Source organism: Astatotilapia calliptera, chromosome 15 (assembly GCF_900246225.1).
Source record: "Astatotilapia calliptera chromosome 15, fAstCal1.2, whole genome shotgun sequence".
In the NCBI taxonomy this organism is placed as follows: Eukaryota; Metazoa; Chordata; class Actinopteri; order Cichliformes; family Cichlidae; genus Astatotilapia; species Astatotilapia calliptera.
In genome coordinates this window covers 8,366,252-8,388,875 of record NC_039316.1, presented here as the reverse complement: position 1 = coordinate 8,388,875, position 22,624 = coordinate 8,366,252, and the positions used below count along the sequence as shown (strand labels likewise).

Genomic DNA, 22,624 nt, shown 5'->3' with positions numbered 1-22,624 from the left:
TTGTTTTGTTTTGTTTTGTTTTTTAACTGCCAGGCTCAGGTGATTGACATATGAATGGGTGCTAAGGAGAAGTGAAATGTATAATACTTTCTTCTCACCTACTGTCACGTTCTCATATGTCAAAGGCTTGAGTCGAGTCAAAAGAATTTCATGGCGCAGGAATGTGAATTGTGTAGTTAGTCTCTGCGTGCTGCATTCAGATCCTAAGATACAAAAGTTTTAGGTTTATTTCCTTGTTCATGTGTTATTTTTTACAGTGTGCAATCTTTAACCGTCTCATATTCTTTAGCGAACATTTCAGAGAGATTCTTCTTCTATGCAGTGGCTGAACAAATATCTAATATTTTAAGGAAAAGCACTTCACTTCAAGTAGAGTTACAACTTACATAACAACTGACTTGAGTGCTCTTACACATGACACTTCTTTGGTCATTTTACTGTGCAACTCATCCTGTTCACAGGTTCAGTTGCACAGTCTAGGTTTGTTTTGGTTTTTTTTGGTTTTTTACCAACATATGCAATGTTTTCTTATCTTGAACACATAAGGAGAGAGGAAGATTTCTTTAGTCATCGTCATCATTGTCAGTGATAAACTGGTTGACAGCAATGATCATTGCAAACAAATATTCATAGAAGTTTTTGCATGCTAGAATTTATTGTTTGTTGGACTTTCTGTACCTCCCCCCACGCATTTACATTACATACAAGGTGTTCGGGTCCACTGGACCCAGGTCTAATAAAAGTGTTGAAAGTGTAGGTCCTGTGTTCCCACACTCTGTCTTCCTCCTCTCTGGTGCTGCTGATAGTGTTTTCTTCCCCTTCTGCTCCTGCACAAAGTTGCAACATTGTTGAAAGTTCAACTATCAACATTGTCTGCTCTTACATTCCCACACATTTTACCCTCTTTCTTGAGGGATCCAAATTTTATTTTCTCATACCCTGTCCCACCTGCAAATTAGGGGCATAATACTATAAATAAGACTTTGCCAGTGTGGTTCCTTATCACAACTGATCAAGATGGCAAAAGATTATCTGCTGCGAGGGCCATCCAATTGATTTTGGAAGAGAGAGGGGCTTCGGATGATGATGTTGACAAAGAGGTTTCAGAATATTTCACATTTCTGAAAATTCAGTCTGACAGTGACTTTGAAGAAGAGGATGAGGTTGAGCACCATTTAGTAACAAAATGAAGACGAGTGCCCCATCAGCAGCCAGCTCCAGGACCAGAACAAGCCCACCAGACAGCAAGTGAAGAAATATGGATGTCAATAACTGGTGAAATTGAATGGTCTTCTTGTGTGTGAATGTGTGTGTGAATGGGTGGATGACTGGATATGTAAAGCGCTTTGGGGTCCTTAGGGACTAGTAAAGCGCTATATAAATACAGGCCATTTACCATTTACCATTCTTGCCCAAGAAATGAGCCACCCTGCAGAGCTGCTACTGTGATAAGCCAGGGCCAACACGGCTGACAGTTACTCATGTGCAGGACATCAAGTCTTCATTTGAGCTTTTCATCCCAGATTCCATCCAGAAAATTATTCTGGATTGCAGTAATCTAGAAGGAAGGTGTGTTTTTGGAGAGAGGTGGAAGGAGATGGACCAAATTCATCTAAGAACCCCAAAGGCCTACTTTGGGGTTCTTATCCTTGCAGGAGTTTTCAGGTCCAAAGGGGAATCCACAGAATCCCTGTGGGATGCAGAAACCGGCAAGAACCTTTCCATGCATCAATGTCTTCCACCAAATTTCCAGGATTATCCGTTTTGATAACCGAGACGACAGACCAGCTCGACGGCAGAGAGACAAGCTAGCTGCCATCAGGACAGTGTGGGATAAGTGTGTGCACCGCCTCCCCCTGTTTTACAACCCTGGGCCTAATGTCACCATTGATGAGCTGCTGATCCCATTTAGTTGTGAAACATATTGCTTCACGTGTAAATGTGCTGTGTCTTTCCACTCACTCCACTTGATTATAACTGATTTATTTTTTTTATAACATTTTATAAAAAAAAACACAAAAAAAACGAGAAGCACATTAATTCATAAATGTGATCTAACAAAGGTAAAGGGAAAAAAATAACCATGTTTGCTGTTCATATGGCTTGTAATTGGGATGAAGTAAACATCTGTTGAGTAATTTAACATAAAATTGTTTGATAGTGTTAATTTGGAAAGCCAAAACTCTAGCGGGTCCACCAGACCCATGAACACTGGCTGAGTAACAAAAATATGAACACCACACAAGGGTTAAAGAATAAAGGTTCAAGTGTATTAGAACTGTACAAGCTCTGTTTTTGTCTTTTGTCCTGTATTTCTATGTATGCTTGCACTTGTTTCACTGCAATTTCTGAGAAAAATATATTAAAAAAAGACTTTTACACAGTGCTGTAAGTCCATCCATCCATCCATCTTCATCTGCTTTATCCGAGGCCGGGTCGCGGGAGCAGCAGCCTAAGCAAAGAGGCCCAGACCTCCCTCTCCCCAGCCACCTCCTCCAGCTTATCCAGGGGCACACCAAGGCGTTCCCAGGCCAGCCGAGAGATATAATCTCTCCAGCGTGCCCTGGGTCTGCCCCGGGGCCTCCTCCCGGTGGGACATGCCTGGAACACCTCACCCAGGAGGCGCCCAAACCACCTCAGCTGGCTCCTTTCGATGTGGAGCAGCAGCGGCTCTACTCTGAGCCCCTCCCGGATGGCCGAACTTCTCACCCTATCTCTAAGGGAGAGGCCAGCCACCCTTCGGATGAAGCTCATTTCTGCCGCTTGTAACGGCGATCTCGTTCTTTCGGTCACTACCCACAATTCGTGGCCATAGGTGAGGGTAGGGACGTAGATCGACCGGTAAATTGAGAGCTTCACTTTTACACTCAGCTCCCTCTTCACCATGACGGACCGGTGCAGCGTCTGCATTACTGCAGCTGCAGCCCCAATCCGTCTGTCGATCTCCGGCTCCCTTCTCCCATCACTTGCAAACAAGAGAGATACTTGAACTCCTCCACTTGGGGCAGGAACTCATCCCCGACCCGGGGTGGGCACTCCACCCTTTTCCGGCTGAGAACCATGGTAAGTCTTTACCAATAATGATAACCCAGGAAATCAGGAGACAAAATAAAAGATAATTGTAACTGACAGGTATCAAAAATTGAATTGAATTGAACTGAAAGCCTTTATTGTCATTATGCACAGTATAATGAGATTTAAAACAGCTCCATAAAAGTGTACAAGTGCTTAGCATATTATAAAAAACTATACAATAATATAACTATACACATAATATAAATACACAGCACCGAGACAGAGTATGGTGAAGAAGCTATCTCTGAGTCTGTTTGTTCTGGCCCATATGGATCTGAAGCGCCTGCCAGAGGGCAGCAGGTTAAAAAGATGGTAGCCGACGTGGGTGATATCCTTAAAGATGTTTCTGCCCCTGCTGAAACAACTGCAGTTATAGATGGTAGACAAGGAGAGCAGAGGCCAGCTGACGATTTTTTGTGCTGTGTTTACCAACCTCTGCAGTCTCTTCCTGTCTGCCTCCGTGGAGCTAGCGTGCCACACGGCATCCATCTCGACGATGGATATGTAGAAGGTCACCAGCAGTGGGGTGTTTAGTTGCTCCTTCCTGAGCACCCTTAGGAAGTGTAGCCACTGCTGGGCCTTCTTGACTAGCACCGTGGTGTTGACTGACCAGGAGAGAACTGCAGAGATGTGGATGCCAAGGAATTTGAAGGATTGCACTCGCTCACCGTTGATGGGCAGGGGGGCAGGGGCAGCTTTGTTCCGCCTGAAGTCCAGGATGAGTTGCTTGGTCTTGGTGATGTTAAGTGCCAGGTTGTTTAATGCACACCATTCTCCCAGTTTCAGGATCTCATCTCTGTAGGCCACCTCATTTTCCCCTGTGATCAGCCCCAACACCGTTGTGTCATCAGCAAATTTAATAATGATGTCCTCTGGGTGGGCAGGACTGCACTCAGATGTGTAGAGGGAGTAGAGTAGTGGGTTAGTACACAGCCCTGGGGAGAGCCGGTGCTGAGAGTGTGGGAGGAGGAGAGGCAAGGATCCAGTTTCCCCCGCTGGGATCTGTTGACTAAAAAGTCCTTTATCCAAGAGCAGGTGGGTGGGGGGAGCCCCAGGTTGAGTAACTTGGTGATCAAAATGTCCGGTATTATTGTGTTGAGGGCTGAGCTGAAGTCAGTGAAGAGCATTCTGACATAGCTCTCCTGTTGCTCCAGGTGACTCAGTACTTGTTTGGAGAGTAGTGGCTATGGTGTCTTCGGTGGATCTGTTAGTCTGATATGCAAATTGGTGTGAGTCCAGAGCGGGGGGGAGACAGGTTCTGATGTGCCCCAGAACCAGTTTCGTGAAGCACTTGGTGATGGCAGGGGTTAGTGCAATTGGACGGCAGTCATTGAGACTGGTTGTGGGTGACTTTTTAGGGATGGGGATGATTATGGCAGATTTCAAGCAGGTGGGATGTTCCAGAGACAGGTTGAAGAAGATGCCAGTGAAGACCTGCGCTAGCTGCTTGGCACATGCCTTGAGCACCTTCCCAGGTACTCCATTGGGACCTGCAGCCTTCCTGGGGTTTACTGCACATGCCTCACATCCTGTGTCTCAAGAGTCAGTGGGGGGTTGCTAGAGTCTGGTGTGGGTTGTAGTGGTTGTTGGAATGGTGTGGCTGAGTGCAGTGTTTGAGACTCAAAACGGGCAAAAAAGCTGTTCAGCTCCTCTGCTAGCCCTGCATCTGAGTGTCACAGGACAGATGTCACAGGACATCCTTTGTTGGTAATAGTCTGTATGCCCCTCCACACCTGTCTGGGGTCGTTAACATGTTCCTCTATTCTCCTCTTGTATTCTGATTTGGCAGTACTGATGCCCCTCCTCAGGTTAGCTCAAGCTCAAATTACAAAACATCAGCTGGACAAAAAGAACAAACCATGGGTTTAGGATTTGTTTGAAAATCTATTAAAGCTGAAACTCAGATATTAAAAATAAAGACATGAAGACTTACTGTAGCTGAAATTTTGAATAACAAAAACTCTTTGTGGCCTTCAGAGATTAGGATTTTAATACAATACTCAGAGAACAACCACACTATTCACAGTCCTGAACCACGGAATTATTTTGGCTCGAATAAATATTTGATATATGAGAAGGTGATAATGGGTGAGAAAGACTACAGATGTCATGCTGTTGGCATGTGCTAGGCGTTTGAGCTGTTATTGAAAACATTAAGAAAAACCCCACCAACAATAAAAACGCACTTGCACAATGAGGCCAGCAGAGGGAGACTTAAACAAAAGAGTAAACATAAGTTTAGGTTCAGGGTCACTCCCTCTGAGCTGTCAGGCCCATAGTGAGTAAACACACAATTAAAAAACGCACTGGAAAATGTAAAAAAAATCCCGCAAATAGTAGAAATTCTTTTATTACTACTACTATTTTGATTATTATTGTTATTACTTATTTTTTCCGACAAGTTAAAAATTTTAGTTACCACGTTTTATTTGTATTGTATTTTTTTTAATCATCGTTTAATTATGAAGTGTTTTATTTCTTCATATTGAAAAAAAATTATTTGCGATTTTAAACAGTCGTGTAGTCTCTCTGGAGGAGCCACCATATCGGACCTGGACTACCTTTCCGGTTTCTGTGCGCGTTGCAGGTCACTCCCTCCTCCTTACTGTCAGCAGCTCTTTACGCGCTTCAAACTTGGTAGTCGCACTCAGCTGGTCTCCTTCCCACCTTTCGTTTTCTCGGATTTTTGAGTTTTTAAACGACCTACTGTTTTTAAGTCATGTGTTAATGCATTTGTCGCGGCGGCTTTCCACCGGGAGGAGTTATCGTGTTTGCTTCGCCTCCAGTTGAAGAGAAGCGCGGAGGAAATGTCCAGCTGAGGACTGGAAATCCTGAAAACTACAGGGCCTGTTTTTGTAATGATTGATCAATGCTTCGATAATGGCGCAAAAGGTGGGTTTGACAACTTTCCTGGGCTTCTCTTAAAGCCCCAGCACGACTACGCTGGCTTCTTGGGTTCCCCCTGGAGCTTGTTTTTCACCAATACTGAGGGCTGTAGACTTGGACAGTCAGAAGTGTAGTTTCTCGCATTAGTTTTACAGTGAAGACTTCACTCGGTGAGCTCCGCATTAAGGCTGAAAGCATTTAGGGAGTCTGCTTTAAAAGCGTTATGGCCGCTTGTCGCACATCTGTATGCGCTCAGCGAGAAACGAATGCTTTTGCTATACATGGAAAATGTGTCTCATTAACGAAGTGTCTTGTGACATTTTACTACCTTTCCACTGTGGGTCATAGCTGCCTCCGCGGAATTCTGGGAAATGCAGTCTTTTCTCAAAACACTGTTCGTACCATATGTGACTACTGTTTACCTTAGGCGAGGACTACAGGGCCATAAATGTAGCTGCAGCACTGCAAACACGATAATTTTGCTCATAGTATTGTTCGCATTTGGACCTAATGAGTGTTCTTTTAGGGGAACCGGAAATGGTACGTGAAGCAGAGTGTGTATAAAGATAAACCGTACGTAAAACTAAGAAGTTAAATATCCCCTCTACTCTAGATATGGTTTATGATATGCAAAAAATCATACTGAGAATAATAACACAGGTCTGCTTTTTATTTTAAGTAATCCTTAATAAAATAAAATAAAATAAATGGTGTTAATAAAAAATGCAGCAGTCAGCACAGTAAAAAACATGTATGTGAGGGACCAACGACAGAACGACCTGATAATTCAGTTTGATTTTTTTTAAGATCATCAGTAGACATGAAAACATTTATTGTCATTTTCTGGTAATATGCTTCTGTTCAAAAACCTCATTCAGCTTCCTGGACTGCAGGGTGGTGGTTGGTGGACACTGAAACAAATGTTATTTTGATGGCTTCCTAATAGCCTTGCATTCCATCTCAATGGTTAATGAACAATTTCCAAAGTGTGTGGGTTTGTGCTTATTTAACTTTCAACATACTGGAAAGGTTTCCGTCTACTGTCTCAAATTCATTTGAGTATAGATGAATGTGTGTGTGTGTGTGTCTGTGTCTGAGCTTCTCTGGGGCCATGGAGGAATGACAGATTAGTACATGTGGGTCACTGTGAGAGACCTTGTTGGCTCCTGTATTAAGCTGAACTGGGTAACGTTGTGGGTCTGCCCGTGTTTTGGTTGATGCAAGAATTTAGTTGAGAGTAAGCATACCATACCAAGAACAAGTTTGGCCTGTTTCACTATGGCCTCATATAAGTCTGAAGTTTGTTAATCAGTTATATAGTAAACCTTAGAACTTTTTTGTTGTTGTTGTTGTCTGCAGGCACAGGTTTTATACGACTTCACTGCTGAGCCTGGAAACAATGAGTTGTCAGTGAAAGAAGGCGAGACAATTACCATCACCAATCAGGTAAATAATACAAACACTGCTCTACTTTTCATCTGTTTAGCATCAGGGGTAAAGTCTCACACTCTCAGCTGTAAAGAAGCTGTCTAGATGTGACGTGTACGATATGAGTTTTTTTTTTTTATTTTTTTTGCATCTGCCTGTAATCGTTAAATCATAAAACTTGCTTGTGTTGTGGATACCATCATTTTTTAATTACTTTGCCTACAACAACATTGCAGACATTAGTCCAGGATCAAATGTTTAGTGCGGATCTTCCAATTTAAAAACAAAAAACTTAAAGCACATGACCTCACGTTGTCATGTATGTCACAAATGTGGACAAAAGAAGGAAGGACAAGAGGTGAAAAAAAAAAAAAAAAAAAACTAAACCAGAAAGCAAACATGATGTCATTGCTGCCAGCCACAAACAGTTCAAAGGTCACTGGTTAAGTGCTGTCCTACATAGTTTTCCAATCGATGTCTCTGTCATGGCTATCAAGGACTCAGCGTATCAGAACTTTTATTTTTCATCAACTTCACTGATGAGGAATTTGTCTCAGGTGTGTACATACATACCTGGCTTACCTGTTTATTTCTTTTTTGCTTGGTACTAAACATTAAAATGATGTTTAAATGGTAAGCTCGAGATCTGACTCACAATGAGTCAAATCCAAGTGTGACTGATAAACAATCTGTTGGGTTCCCACAGGTGACATGTAGTTTTTGTGTATAGGCTATCACATATGTACAAGTTATTACTGAGCCTGTTTTAGTTACCATACAGCTTCCCTTAAAAATGTAAGGTACAGGATAAAGTTTTTGCAGGACAGCTTTGTAAGCAATGAAGATATTAATCAAAGCAATTTAAAAAAAGAAAAAGTTAAGGATACATATGTTGCCACAATAGACACAAACACAAAAAATAAGCAGGAGGCTACCAGGCTTAAAATATAAATAGGGAATTGAAGATGATGCAAATGACAGTATTGACATTACGAAAACATAACTCAAATATATAAATAAATATAAATCAATATAAAGTTTCACACACTATTGAGCAGAGAGAAAATATAGAGATAATATGGTGTCTTTAAAGGAAAGCCCCCGTCACCTGTTAAATCTATCTGGAGTATTTGGTTTATGGGTAAGTGATTCTTCCATTTGTATATAAAATAACTTCTCCTTAATCCAGTGCGCAAAGGTAAGTGGAGAGTTAGACTTCCAAGTTAAAAGTACACGTTTTGTCTGTGGGTCGAGCAGGACTGAAAAAAATGTGCGAGCTTCATATCAACCAAGCAACATTTGTTGCATTGAAAGGATATTTTTAAGGAAAGATGTGGTTCTCTTTGTTTTTTTAGTAATACGACCTCTGCAAGAAAAGTAAATCAGAAGCCGTTCAGAAGCTATGTGCTACATTATTACCTTCGTTTTCAGTTTTTGGCATTGAGGTTACTTAAAAATGTGAAGCAGAATTTCCTTAAATGTTGATACCACAACATAATGTTCTTCAGAACTTTATGTTGTGGTATTGTGGCCTCAGTGTAACAACTGACCATAGGACTGGACCTTATTACACAAATATGTGGCATTTAAAGAAGTAGTAGTCGGAGAGAAAAATTGTAGACAAAACATTTTGTACTTTGAAACATTTCTTTGTAAATGTGATTCAAATAATTTCCAGTAACTTAATACAAATTTTAAAAAGTAAGTAACTAAAACATTAACTGACTTAGTAAAATGAAAAATCTATCTGATTATTGGCTATTAAACTAATATCCTGAAGGGAGAAATACCTAAGTACATGCCTTGTATTTTTTTTTCCTGTAACTAATATGCAGCTGGGTCTCTCTTTCAGAGTATTGGAGGTGGCTGGGTGGAAGCACAGAACTCAAGAGGGGAGGTGGGACTGGTTCCTGAAGACTACATTGAAGTGAGTTATATTGTGTCTGTTGATGTGAAGAGTATGGAGGAGATGCCAGCAGAGCTTTCAAACCCCATAGAATATTCAAAAAGACTTTAATTCACATAAAATTAAGCAAGAAAAAAATGAAACGAAAACAAAACATTCTGTACCGAGGTCATGATGTACCGTGGGTGCAGTGGAACATTAATCAGCTAGACATTTCATAGACACCTCATCACAGACAAAGATGTATCTGCATACTGTGGTGCCATCTCTTATGTGAAACTAAAGTCACAACAGGATGTGCCTCATTCAGGGTTTTGCTGATTTGGGTGTTTGTGTGTGCGAGCGTGCGTGCGTGCGTGTATGGCTCGATCCAGTAACTCTGACTTCATGTGGAGGATATGATTCACTCTGAAGAAATTTACAGACACAGAAAGAGTTGTTTAAAACTAAAGTCTGTGATGTTAACAACTTAACATCACTGTAAACACTTGCCACACAAGAGCTAACGATTGTGTGTGAGGGTGAGAGGCATTGATATTAAACATCTGCTTAACTTTGCAAATTTTGGTGGGTGCGTGCTTGTTTGTCTGACCTTGAGTTACCTCCCCAGCTGCTCCCGGACTGTTTTGATTCTGTGTCCAAATCATATAAAACCCACAGATGACAATTGCACTTGTAGCTTATGTAATGCCTCATGAAAAACACCAGAACTCAGTCTGTTTTTCAATCACATTGCTGTTTTTTGGAAAGATTGATAAAATTAAAACCCTGTTTCACAAAGCCACGAGTGAAAAATGAGACGATCACATTACCGCATGAGGATGCACCTTTAAAAATCATTAGATCATGCTGGAATGTCTGGATCTGTTCACTAATGGGAATTTTTTTCTTTCTCTTCCATTGTCTTTTTTCTTTTTTTCTTGATTTGCAGCTCAATAAGCAGTTTTCTGTGTTCCCATCAGCTGCAGCACCTACTCCAAGTTTAGGAAATGTTGCAGCTTCAGACCTGTCCTTCTTTGATGCATATGCACCTGCATCAACACCTGCACAAAACCAGGTAATGCATTCAGCCAGTGAAGATTTCTCAATTTCACAAGTCTAGTGCAATGCTGGGTAAGTAGGTGTACAAAATATAGAGCGGTGCACCTGTCGTGCTTTCATTCTCCTATTCAAAAATGATATATGGTAGGGTTACGCTACAGAAAACAATCAAAAAGCAGAAGTGAGCGATGGCAAAAATGTACTGACGTTAATGCATCCCGTCAACCCCAGAGATGCAGAAGTGAGACCAGCTGGTGTGGGAGATATTAATCTTTGTCATGTCATTTTTAAACGATATGCAGTCCACCAAAATCTTCAGTTAGCAGGCAGGAAGTTCCACAATAGTGAACATACTGCTGGATCAGTAAAAATATGTTGCGGCTCAGCAAGTGAGGTAAAGCAGGAAATGTGTCGGCTATTGTTCCTCTGACACATCTATATCACTTTAACAAAAAGCACTGCACAGTGTATACTGTCACATCTGGCGCTTTGTGATGATGTCACCTTTGTTTCCCCCTCCCCCTCCCCTCAAGGTGGATGCTGGGGGCTTGAGCCCCCAGCCGGAAACCCCTGACACCCCAGTTTCCCCCTACCTTTCGTCCCCTGATGAGGTAACCGTGAGTTTGGGGTGGTGGGAGTGGCCTAAAAGCATGAACCCAAGCCCTCCCGCCCTCACTCATTCTTTGCCCAAGCGATCCTCTCTGATTGGTCTGCTTTGGCAAATTCCCCTGCAACCCTTACTGCCTGCAAAAAGCATGAGCTCAACTTCTCCATTCACCTTGCAATTCAGCACAAGACAAGACATTCCACCAATCAGCACCCACACACTGTTAAAAAAGAAAAGAAAAACTGTATGAATCGGTGGTAAAAGAGTTCATGATCCCCACATGTATTTTACTAATCACACTGACAAATCATCAGGCCAGAACACACGCTTGTACCAGAAATCATGATGAAAATTATGCAAATATCAGTAATAATCACTTTTTTTAAGTGCTGCTCTGTAATGAGAAGTATAAGAGCTGCAAAATTTAAAAGCACATGCTCTTAGAGTGTTGTTCCTCAATGCACTTGCTTGTTAATGTCATTTGAGTAGTTTGCCTGTTTATTTTTTTCGGTGATTTGTTTTTTTTTTAACCTACAGAAGAGAAACGCACAACAGTGTTTTTGCATGCCTTCGAGTTGTTAGAATTGTGTATATGCCTGCCTTACAAGCATGGCATGCTGCATTTTGAGCATTTTTAAATACTGTAAAAACAAAAACAGGTTGTGTAAAAACACAAATGGAAGTTTTTGTATGCAAGCATGTGCCTCTTTCTCCAGATTATCGGGTATTATTTTGATCTTTTCAGTTAACCCTTCTGTACAGCGGCATATGCAAACTACACACTCACTGCCGGGCTGCTTTATCTCTCAGCAGATTCCCTCAGAGAAGCCCGGTCCTCATCAAATGTTTGGAAAAGGATGTTGTTTTGAAACTACTGTCAACTTCTCATTAAACAGACTCCATACAGGACTGGACTTGACTCTGCTCCTTCTCTTCTTCTCGCGTTTGATCTGTTATTACCGCCCGTCTTCCATTCCTCACAAGTTCTGTTTCACTCTTGCAGGCTACTAATGGTAATGATCCGTGGTCGGCGTGGAACGCGGACTCATCAGGGGGCTCCACCAACAACTGGGCATCTAATCCAGAGGGCACACAGACTGGGAAGAGCGCTCCTGACCCCTGGCCCCCTGTATCACATGGTCACCCTCAGGCTTACCAAGGCCCAGGTAAAAAAACAAAAAAAACACCCCGAGATAGCTTCAGGAACCATGGTTGTCCTATTATTAGAAGTATAATGTAAACCTTTTATTATCATAAAAATCACTGTAATATCTTTCGACAGTTTGAAATTTCAACTTTCTCTTTTGTAGCAATACTCTCATACGACTGTGTTTATGTCATTCTGAAGTATGTAAGCTACATTTTCAAAGCAATTTTTAACGTCTTAATGTGGTTACAGGAAAGGTAAAGTCATGCAATGGTTTTGGCTCATCACACTACCTCGTGAAACAGTTTAGCTCACTCTTTACTTGTTAAACTGTTCTTCTGCATAAGCTGTACTGTATATATGGCTGCAGGGGAGGGAGCAGTTCTACAAACACGAGTGACTTCAGAGTCCCTCGCACTTAATGCATCAAACAGTCAGGCTCACGTTGACTAGTTAGGTTGTTTTGTTGCAATCACAATTGGTTGATGTGATAAAGGTTGTTGCTTCAAACAGCCTTTGGTGCTTTTTAGTGATTCTGCGTGAGTTTGTGAGCTCGGCTGACGTTTGGTTAAAGGTGTTTGAATTACAAACAGACAACAACTTGCGAGTTTGAGAATGCCTCTGTGGTAATACAAAAGATAAATTAAGCTTTGTGTTAAATTTTTGATTCATGCTTGATATCAAGTGTTTTGTTTTTGAATCATGCTTTCTGAAAAGCTCATTTTTAGATATGCAAGTGAGGCTTTATGTGTTTAATTTAGCATATTTTTTCAGGCCATTGGATAACATGGTGTTTAAAGTTCTTTAACTATTGTTGCGACAAATTGATATACCAAGTGTTTTTATTACTCCACAAATCACAAACTGCTGTCAGTAGTTGGAAAAAGTCCATTGACTCTTTGTTTTCAGTGATAAGATGTTCAAGAGGTCAGGCTTTTTATATATGGAAAAAGTCCTACTGTGAAAAAAGTGCTACTGAATAAGGATTTCTGGCTGAGTGTATGAGGAAAAATCAATAATATGTGATGTAGGAAGAACACCCAGATGTATATTTTGGATGTTTCTTTTCCCGTGTCGTGAGAAATAGATGTTATGGAAACAAATCTTAAAATTGCAATTATGATTTTTCATTGAGCAGCCAGTGAAAGGTGTTTGCGTCATATATATCCTGTCCTTCATGTTATCTGATATGAACAGAAATGCATGCTATGTACAGTAGGACCTGTAATCTTGAACTCCACATACTGTATTTGAAAATACTACGCGACTCAGATTTTCACAGATTTGCAGTGACTGTAACTCCTCGATGTGGTTTTTCTTACTTGTGCAGTCCCGCCACAGAGAGAAGCTCCAGCACGGGGACAGAACGGTCAAATCATGATTCTGTTTTCTCTAGACTGTGGAAAATTGTGCCTCACTCATGACTCAGAAGGATATATTACTTGAGCTGCTTTTTAAATTCTTCACTTTCTTTTGTAAAAAAAAGCCCCCCAAATACATAAAAAAAATTGTACATTGGAAAAATGGTCAGAGGGGAAATTAACAGACTTTTCCTCTGTTTCTCTCTTGCTAAAGACATCTACCCATATCCTTACCTTATTGATTACACAGGTATTCCGTTTATTGCTTTTTGGAAGCCTGTTGCTCATTTTTGTGTGTGAACTGCCAATAATATGAAGAAAGAAACATTTCTTTTAAAGCATGTGTGTACAGTTTGACACTAACAATATTATCTTTGTATAAGAGGAGGTTGGAGGAGCTTTGTTAGACGCCCTGCACAGATAGAGATCAGTAACTAAACAGAGATATAGTTTTCAGTTATAGACTTTGGTGAGTGGTGCAGGAATAAACTTTTAAACATTTGTAGATTTATACAAGAACACTTTTGGCAGGACTACCTTTGCTGCCTTTCTTAATTGTTTACCTTTATGGCATTTTAAATTTACAGATAGATAGCGGAGGAGAATGGCTGAGGCTGTGGCTTACTAGCAGGTTAAATATACCCCAAGTGTTTACCCCTAGTTGGTCAACTCGCTTTGGAGCAGGTGGCAGACCATGGCAGCACATTTGCTTTGCCTTTTGTAGTGTTTCGTTTTCAGTTTGATTGTGATCCGATTGCAGTAAAAAGGAGTTGAACTGGGTCTGAGCTTGTCCTCCTGTGCTTGTCTGTGTGGGTTGGAGCAGTAGCAGTGAACAGGCACACATACACAACACATGTCTCAACTAACTGATCAGACACAAGGACACATATATTTAAAAAAACAAAAATGAAAATTAATGAGTAAATGTGATTCGGCAGGCCAACATGGAGATAGAATGAAAGTTGCTGTAATTTATGGGGGATTTTTGTGTATTTTCTTTGCTGTTTTATCCAGTGTGATTTGTTAGTATAATATGATATTTTACATGCCAGTTTCAGTTTTAACTAAGTTATTATATAGTCTCCAAGTCTGGCTTTGAAAGGCAGTGTTGGAACAGTGCAGCTATATGTATATGTGGAAATATTTTCTCTTACCGCCTGCTGCCTGATTCAGACTTTAATGGTTTGGCTGGCACCAATCCTAACAAATCATGCTCAGCCCTTTTTGCTTTGAACTGTGTCAATGCGTTTTGAAACCTGCTTTGAAATGAAGTGTGCAGCTTCTGACAAAAGCAATGATCTAGATATCATGTCTGGTTCAGTATGCATGCACTATTTTCACAAATGAGACGTACTGAAGGACAAATTTAAGCTTTGCAGTGTGTAATATTTTTAGCCATTTAATTGAAAAAGAGAGGGATGATGCTTAAAATCTTAAAGCATGAGAACCATTAATAGATTTGCATTGCTTCTGATATAAATGTGTGTTGCATGCCCTCATGCTCAAACAACTGGCTCCTCTATCTCAAGAAAAATCTGTTATGTTATATTTAGACCCACACTAAGTAAAGCTCAGTGAAGCATTAAGGTGTGAATTTTCACACAACTCTTGTAGTAGGAACATCTATAAATGTAGTATAATAGTTGTACACAGTGCTTTTTTTTGTGCATGTGATCTGAAAACAAACAACTTGGTGTACACGAATCTTACCTCAGGGGCAGAGGATGATGAGTGGGATGATGAATGGGATGACATGAAATCCACTGGCGGTTATGCTGAGTCAGAAGCCGGAGAAAGTGGAGCACTGCAGAGGGGCGGATCACATGCAACTTCAATGAAAATCTCCCTCAACAAGTAAGAGTTAATAAGTCAGTAATGTGCCTGGCTTCAAATCAGCTTTTAACATAAAATAAGCTGCACTGTACAGTTTGAGCTGCTGATCAGAGTTTGGACAGCAGAATTTACTTCAGCCAAAGTGTGTTCAGGCTCTTACTGTAGATAATAATAAACGGAGTTGCAGCAGCACAGAGTAATCTTGTTCTAATAATGGTAACATCGTATCAAATAACTGCTCTACACAAGACTAATCAGGAAATTTTGTCTTGTGTCTTTGAGCAGGTTCCCTGGGTTCTCCAAGTCGGGTCCGGAGCTTTACCTCCTTTGCAAGCAGCTTGTAAAGGGCAAAGACAGACTTCCAATTTATGTAGGTCATCTCCAAAAATGTTTTTTTTGTGTGTGTTTTTCTTTAGTTCTGTTAGAACATCAACGTGTTTCTTATTAAGTTATTACACAGAAGTCACCAGTCATAATTAAAAACCTATGGCTAAATTATTTCTGTCAGAATATTCGCCTTTATATAAAGTAGTATTGTAGCATCTTTTGCCAGCTTGCCATATGTTTGTCTGGCGCAGTAGACTTCTGAACCTTCATGTTTTGTGCTCAGATGGGAGAAGTTGGTCCAGTGTGGTCTTACCCAGAAACCCAGCTAGACTGTGTTGTAGCTGATCCCAAAAAAGGCTCAAAGATGTATGGCCTCAAGAGCTACATTGAGTACCAAGTCACACCCAGTGTAAGTATCCAAGAGCTATTTTTTAGGTTATCAAATCAACTAAATGCACTAAGCTAATCTTTAGACGCATAAATAAATATAAGAAGGACTGAAATGTATATCTTTACTTCCTTTAATGGAAGCTGTACTTTTTTTCCCCCCCCCCTGGCATGCAGACCACAAACCGACCTGTCAATCACAGATATAAACACTTTGACTGGTTGTATGAAAGGCTTCTGGAAAAATTTGGGTCAGCCATTCCCATCCCTTCTTTACCAGATAAGCAGGTTACAGGTAGGTAACTAGCCAATAAATGCGTATGGCTGAATATATTTGTTTTTTCCGTTCTTTACGCATTGATCTCTTTTAAAAGGCCGTTTCGAGGAAGAGTTTATTAAGATGCGTATGGAGCGGTTACAGGGTTGGATGACCAGGATGTGCAGGCACCCCGTTATTTCCAGCAGTGAAGTATTTCAACTTTTCGTCACCTACAAGGATGAGAAGGTAAACTGATACATCCACTTCCCATCTTTTAAGGTCTTTGAGTATGTGTTCTAAGACTGTGTTGCTGAAATCAGTCTTACATGAATGATTTGAGGTGTCAGTTAGTTATTTAAAGCTAATGTAACAAAAGAATATGTAATATATAACTACAGAATAACTAGCTATTGTCAGTTGACTGAGTTGACGTGTGTCCATGTTGGTGTACAACTAAAAAGGTACTCTTGGCTGAGCCCTTATTTCCCAAGTGATGGATCTGCATGTTTGATTTGGCACAGATTTTGCACTGGATGCCCTTCCTGACACAATCCTCCCATTCATCCAGGATTGGGACCTCCACACAGGAAGGCATCACCTTGTGGTGCTGTTCAGCAGTTGCATTTAATCAGTTAATTGCTCACAGATGTAAATTCTAGACTAGACAGACTGCCTAACTAGCAAAAACTAATGAAAATCATGCAGAAACAGCTGGATATGGACTCCCATAGTTGTCCGGTTGCCCAGCCTTCTGTATGGAAGTCTTGTCTCTGGAAAGGCATGAAGGAATTTCTTTAAAATTGTCACAAATATTAATTGTGCCCCAAATGAACTGAATTTGCCGGTTATGATTTTGACCATAACTTGATAATTATTACGCTAATTATTACAACACCAGACTGAAATGTCTGTTCAAAAAGTGCAAACTCAGCTTCAGTTTGACTTTATAAAGTATCGCAGAAACCCTTTTCTGGCCACGACTATAAACTGCAAAGCAGTAGCAAACAACCGCAGGAAGTTAATTCTACTTTCTTTCAGCCAAATGTTGCCGATCAAAACTAAGATTGTTATTACTAATAGTTTAGGGTTGGGGCTTATTTTGTGGCATTAACTATTTCTTTTTTAATTAAAACAATTGATTGTTACAGGACTGGAAGATGGGCAAGAGAAAAGCAGAGAAGGATGAGACGGTAGGAGTGATGGTCTTCTCCACAATGGAGCCTGAAGCTCCAGACCTGGACCTGATAGAAGTGTGAGTTTTACCAAGAGAAACTATAGCACCAAAAAGTGTTTATGTAACTTGTGTGTAGTACTGTATTGCGTAATTCATGCCACTGGTGTTCCTCATTCACAGAGAACAGAAATGTGAGCAGTTTAGCAGGTTTACCAAATCCATGGATGACGGGGTGAAGGAAATCCTCACAGTGGGGCATGAACATTGGAAGAGATGCACAGGCCGTATGTTCACACTGCACTCAAGCTAAATAAGTGTTTAGCACACCTAGGCCACACCTTAAGTCTGTGCTGTAATTACTATTTACATTAAATGTTCATTATTCTGAATATTTTGTCAACTTAGAAAGATTGGGGGAAAAATGTCTTTGCTACTTTGTTCATTTGTTTTACCATAGCTCTGCCCAAAGAGTATCAGAGAATCGGCAAAGCCTTCCAAAACCTTTCCTCTGTCTTCACCAGCAGCGGATACCAAGGTACGGAGTACAAATATCGATTCAGCGTCATGTGTAATTTGGAGCACTTGAGGCATTTTCCTGGGTGTAAGGATTTGGGTTTGTCACACCGATGTCTCAGGTTACAGCTGGAGACATCTGGAGCAATCAGAGCTATGCTGTAATGTGGACTTTGGTTTTGAAATCGAGTGTTCGTTATTTACTGTTGGGAAACAGTAGGATGTATTTTAACAGTGTTTCTCGCTGCAGGTGAGTCAGCCCTAACTGATGCCATGACAGCAGCTGGGAAGACATACGAAGAGATAGCTCAGCTGGTTGCAGAGCAGGTACGTACTTTGACCGCTGCTGTAAAATAATCTAATGTGACTGCTATTAAAAGTAAGAGAAATGTGTCTACCCTTACTTTTCCTCTTGTGATTATGTCTGGAAACTCACACACAGACCATAAAGAGAGAGGGGTGGGGCAACATCTTTCTGTGGCCATTATCTGTGTTCACTGCATGTCTCAATATCCAGTTCCCCTGTTGCTGACCTCTTTAACCCAGCGTCCTGCTCGTCAGTTTCTATCTGTGCAGGAAGAGGCTTATGGCAAACTTATTCCTAGTGCTTCCTTAGTTTTGCTTTGACTCATGTATCAATGTGGCTTTTTTGTTTTTTTTGACTGAATGACCCGATGAGTGTGCAAAGTAATAAAGTCCATTCTTGGCCTTTTTGATGTCCCAGCAGCTTCCAGAGGAAGGATTTGTCTGGTAAGCTCGTCCTGCTCCAGGCAGACTTTGTTAGTGATTTGGTAGAATTCTGATTTTAGTTGAGTGAAACCTGTGATGTGGTTTAGTGTTGGAGAAATACGATCACTAGACACGGATTCATCTCAGGGCACAAAAGGAACCAGTCCAATTTATCTGATGTTATCCAAAATGGATGCAAACAGCACTCCCCTGCAGAATAAGGTCAATAGTGAGCAAAGGAATTGGCACTACAATTTAAAATGATAGTTTGGCTAAATATTGTTTTATTTCTGTGCCATCTCATCCCAGTGTGTCTCCCTGTTGGATGTTCCTCTGAATATATGATGTTTTATATATAGTACTGCTATTAAAAAAACAAAAAACAAAAAACAAAAAACAAACACACAAAAAAAAACCCTACACTGAATTATGGCTTCATTGTATTTTCTCTTATCAGCCTCTTGCATTCCTTCCTGCTCTGTTTTACTTTCTTCTATTTTTAAGTACTGGTGACTTTTACCTTTTTACATTTATAGTTCATGTTTGTGTCTATTTTTGTTTTCTCTCAGCCCAGGAAAGACCTCCACCATGTCATGGAGACCAACAATGAATACAAAGGACTACTTGGATGTTTTCCAGATACCATTGGAGTCCATAAGGTACACTAACATCCATGCCACAGGAAATGGGCTGGAATGTGATAATTTGCCGTTATGGGGTATCTGATAGGAACAGAGGTGCTGTGCGTGCCACAATATAGATAGTACAGACACCATACCAACATCTTCCTTTATTTACACATTTACATATACACACACCCCCACATGCTAACACATACACTTTCAACCTTCAACTACAGTATAAGGATACCTGTTTAAAATATGTCACCGCCTCTATATCACTACTACACCTTTACAATATATGTCAAGTGTTCAAGTTAATTATTATCCCTTTTCTTTGCCTAAGATTACAAAAAACTTGGGAATGTGTATGCACACACATTTTGCATGTACAGTCTTTTTGAGGGACCCAGTGCTTTTTTTAAAAAGTATTTTCTAAGTAATATAGAAGGAAATTGCCTATGCACTCCATACTAAAGTGTGAGCAATTTCTGTTTTTCATAGTTATTATCATTGCAAAGTGAAAACTCTGAAGCCCCTGACTGTTGATGTCTGGGACCTGTACTATTTGCAGAAATCACTATAGCGGAAGTTCCCAAAACTGCTCAACACACACTCAAACAATCTCTGATAGGGTAAAAATAGCACAGCAGGGGAAAAACATGCATATCTGATTTTATGGTTGAACTGTCCCTTTATCAGATAGAAGCAAAAATTAACAAGTAGCAGTGTGTGCATATTATTATACAAGGTTTAAATAGTCTAACTAAAGTGCCTTCTGTTTACTTTTGGTCCCTGCAGGCAGCCATAGACAAAGTGAAGGAGGGTGACAAGCTGGTAGCCGCCAGTAAAATTACTCAGCAGGACAAAGTCACCATGGCTAAACGTGCCAGCACCATGTCTTACGCATTACAAGGTACAGCACGGTCACAGATACTGAAGTAATTTGCTTTATCGCTGCATGCAGGCTGATCACTGTGGTTTCTCTTGTCTTGTGCTGCAGCTGAAATGAACCATTTCCATAGCAACCGTATCTATGACTACAACAGGGTCATGCAGTTGTACCTGGAGGAGCAAGTCAAGTTTTACGAGACGGTAAAGGCATTTTAATAGAGCATTTCTCACAGTAAATTTGACTGTGAAACAGTTTGTCCTTTTCACTTCCTTATTACCTGGAAAGAAAGTAGTTTCATACCAAAGTGACGATATGAAGGCGTCACATGACCTTTTTGTATTAATGCTCGTTTGTCTTCCTCTGCACCCCCCCCCCCACCCCACCCCCACCCCCCACCCCCAGATCGCAGAGAAGCTGAGACAAGCGCACAGTCAGTTCACTACAATGTGAAAGCGGCCGCTGGCTGTCTTGCACTAAGAGACGAGAAGATTTAAACCAGCTCAAGATCCAAAATAATTTTGCTTATTTTGCATTTTTCAACCCCTGTCCTCTTTAATTTAAATTTCACTTCTGTTTTTCTCTTACCTCATCTCCTCTTCTTACAACTCATCCCAGCAGTCCCTGCTTTGCGGTATCCGCTACTTCGATGTTAAAGAGTACGAACGACATCTGAAAAGGCTTCAAGAGTGACAGCAGCTGTAATTCTTAACACAGACAGGGAAAAAAATCCATGTTGTAGTTACAGTGGCGATGAAATCAAACCCTGGCAATTCTTTAACGTGATACAGTTTTGTTTTTTTGTTTTTTTTGTACAGCTTCACGTGCAAACATAACCATCTATCTCAAGGTAACGCTCTGAAGCTTTTCACTTTTATTCCATGTTAATTGTCATATAGGAAAGGGCGCCAAATACCAAAGCTATTCTCCGCTCTGCCAATAAGGACAGCCAGGATATATTCAAGCTTTACTGTAGCTTCATTTGAATAATTTTGTTACCATATATAGTATTTATATGTAAAAAGAAATTTTCACTATTGTTAGCAGAAGCATTCCTTTAAGGATTCAAATCTTGAAAGAGTTAGCAAAGGCAGTGTGTGCGTCCTCCCTGTGTATGACCGCCACTCGCAGCTCCCAGCTCCCCTTCATCCCACACTTCCTCAAAAGCGAACAGGAAGCTCCACCTTCTTCCTGTTTTCCCTTTTGAGAAAAATCGAAGTGGTCAACCTGGTTGGCACCCCAAAGCTCCTGCATACTCACACACTGCAGTTTGCATTTTAAGAAACAGAATCTGGAATGAGTCTTTTTTCTGTTCTTCTTTTTTCCTTTTCTGTTCTTTTCTTTTTTAAGACATTTAAACTAAAAGTCATTGGATCAGTGTTTCCCTGTCACACTAGTTAACTTTCTCTCAGTACTTCGAAAGAATATTTGCCCTTGTTTGACGCAGTCATTGTGTTTGACATGATGGTACAAGAATAAAGTCATCTGTAAGAATTCGTACTATTAGAGGAGTTTGGAAGAGCCATGAATTATGTGTTCTTGTTTTTGCTTATCACCGCCCAGTTTTCAAATCAGTCTGTAATCTTGTTCACTCTTTGTTAGAAAATATAAATTCTACTGCACCTATCAGGGGTTTCTTGTAATTGATATGTTATGTATAGAACTATTTGCAATACACGTGTCATTTAAAAAGAAGCAAAAGTTCAGTTTGATTTATTAAACAATGATTTGTACTCATTAGGATGTCATTTATTGCGTATGTGTGTGTGTCTTTGTGTGTTTTGTGTTCTGACTCGGAGGGGACGGCACACTACGCACCCGGATTTCCTCACACTAAAGCCTTTATTCGCTGCAGCAGATTCTTGCGTAGATATGGACAGGAATGGGAATGAGCTGGCAGCTTGTGTGAAGAGTGCATTTTGTGAATTCTTGTTGTGAATGAAGTGAAAGAGCCCTTTTTACCCTGCTCTCATTTCACGCTGCCATCAGGTGCAGTTGTTCATGTAGGCCACAGTGGCCTTATCAATGGAATCACCCGCAGTGTGTTTGTTGCTTCACAAGACCATATAGAAAGCTTACAGAATTATTTTCCAGTTTTTGCAAGAATTGAACTGATATTTTGCAATCCCGAGGCTTTTTGGGAATATATCTGCTAAACACATACCATATTATCATACTATAGTAACATCAAATGCTATTGGTCTGTGGAAACCCCAGGTTTAAATCAATAAGATGTAAGTAACTAACACAGATAATGTGTTATGTGTAGAATGATTATACAGCAATGAATGCCATGCCATTAAAAATATGTCTATAGTCATGCATAACTTACAAGACATAGAAAGTGCCGTGCATTTAGTACTCAGTGCTTTAAAGTGCCAACTGTAGGAGTTTGAGTCCTGCATTACACAGTCTAATTTCCAACTCGCATGAGCTACA

At 40.5% G+C, this 22,624-nt stretch overlaps 1 protein-coding gene across 4 annotated transcripts; it reads left to right on the top strand.

The window, feature by feature from the left end:
• Positions 1–5,611: 5,611 nt before the first annotated feature.
• snx9b (sorting nexin 9b) lies at positions 5,612–21,925 on the top strand. 4 transcript variants are annotated; one of them, XM_026194712.1, is made up of 19 exons: positions 5,612–5,967; positions 7,321–7,407; positions 9,242–9,316; positions 10,227–10,352; positions 10,870–10,947; positions 11,947–12,109; positions 15,167–15,305; positions 15,570–15,654; positions 15,895–16,020; positions 16,176–16,293; positions 16,373–16,503; positions 17,406–17,509; positions 17,612–17,715; positions 17,889–17,966; positions 18,195–18,271; positions 19,243–19,332; positions 20,095–20,209; positions 20,297–20,388; positions 20,591–21,925. In XM_026194712.1, exons 1-19 carry the CDS (start codon positions 5,956–5,958, stop codon positions 20,636–20,638), a joined length of 1,848 nt encoding a protein of 615 aa, XP_026050497.1. In that variant the 5' UTR covers positions 5,612–5,955; the 3' UTR covers positions 20,639–21,925. The 4 variants fall into 4 exon arrangements, with proteins under 4 accessions (XP_026050497.1, XP_026050496.1, XP_026050500.1 ...); XM_026194711.1 differs by having other exon boundaries at positions 15,567–15,654; XM_026194715.1 differs by lacking the exon at positions 10,870–10,947 and having other exon boundaries at positions 5,613–5,967.
• The last annotated feature ends 699 nt before the right edge of the window (positions 21,926–22,624 follow it).

Bases quoted from the DNA above. Each gene is read 5' to 3' on its own strand.
- snx9b (XM_026194711.1), top strand. The intron at 9,317-10,226 runs GTGAGTTATATT...CTTGATTTGCAG, and splicing joins TTCCTGAAGACTACATTGAA to CTCAATAAGCAGTTTTCTGT. The intron at 15,306-15,566 runs GTAAGAGTTAAT...TGTGTCTTTGAG, and splicing joins ATGAAAATCTCCCTCAACAA to CAGGTTCCCTGGGTTCTCCA.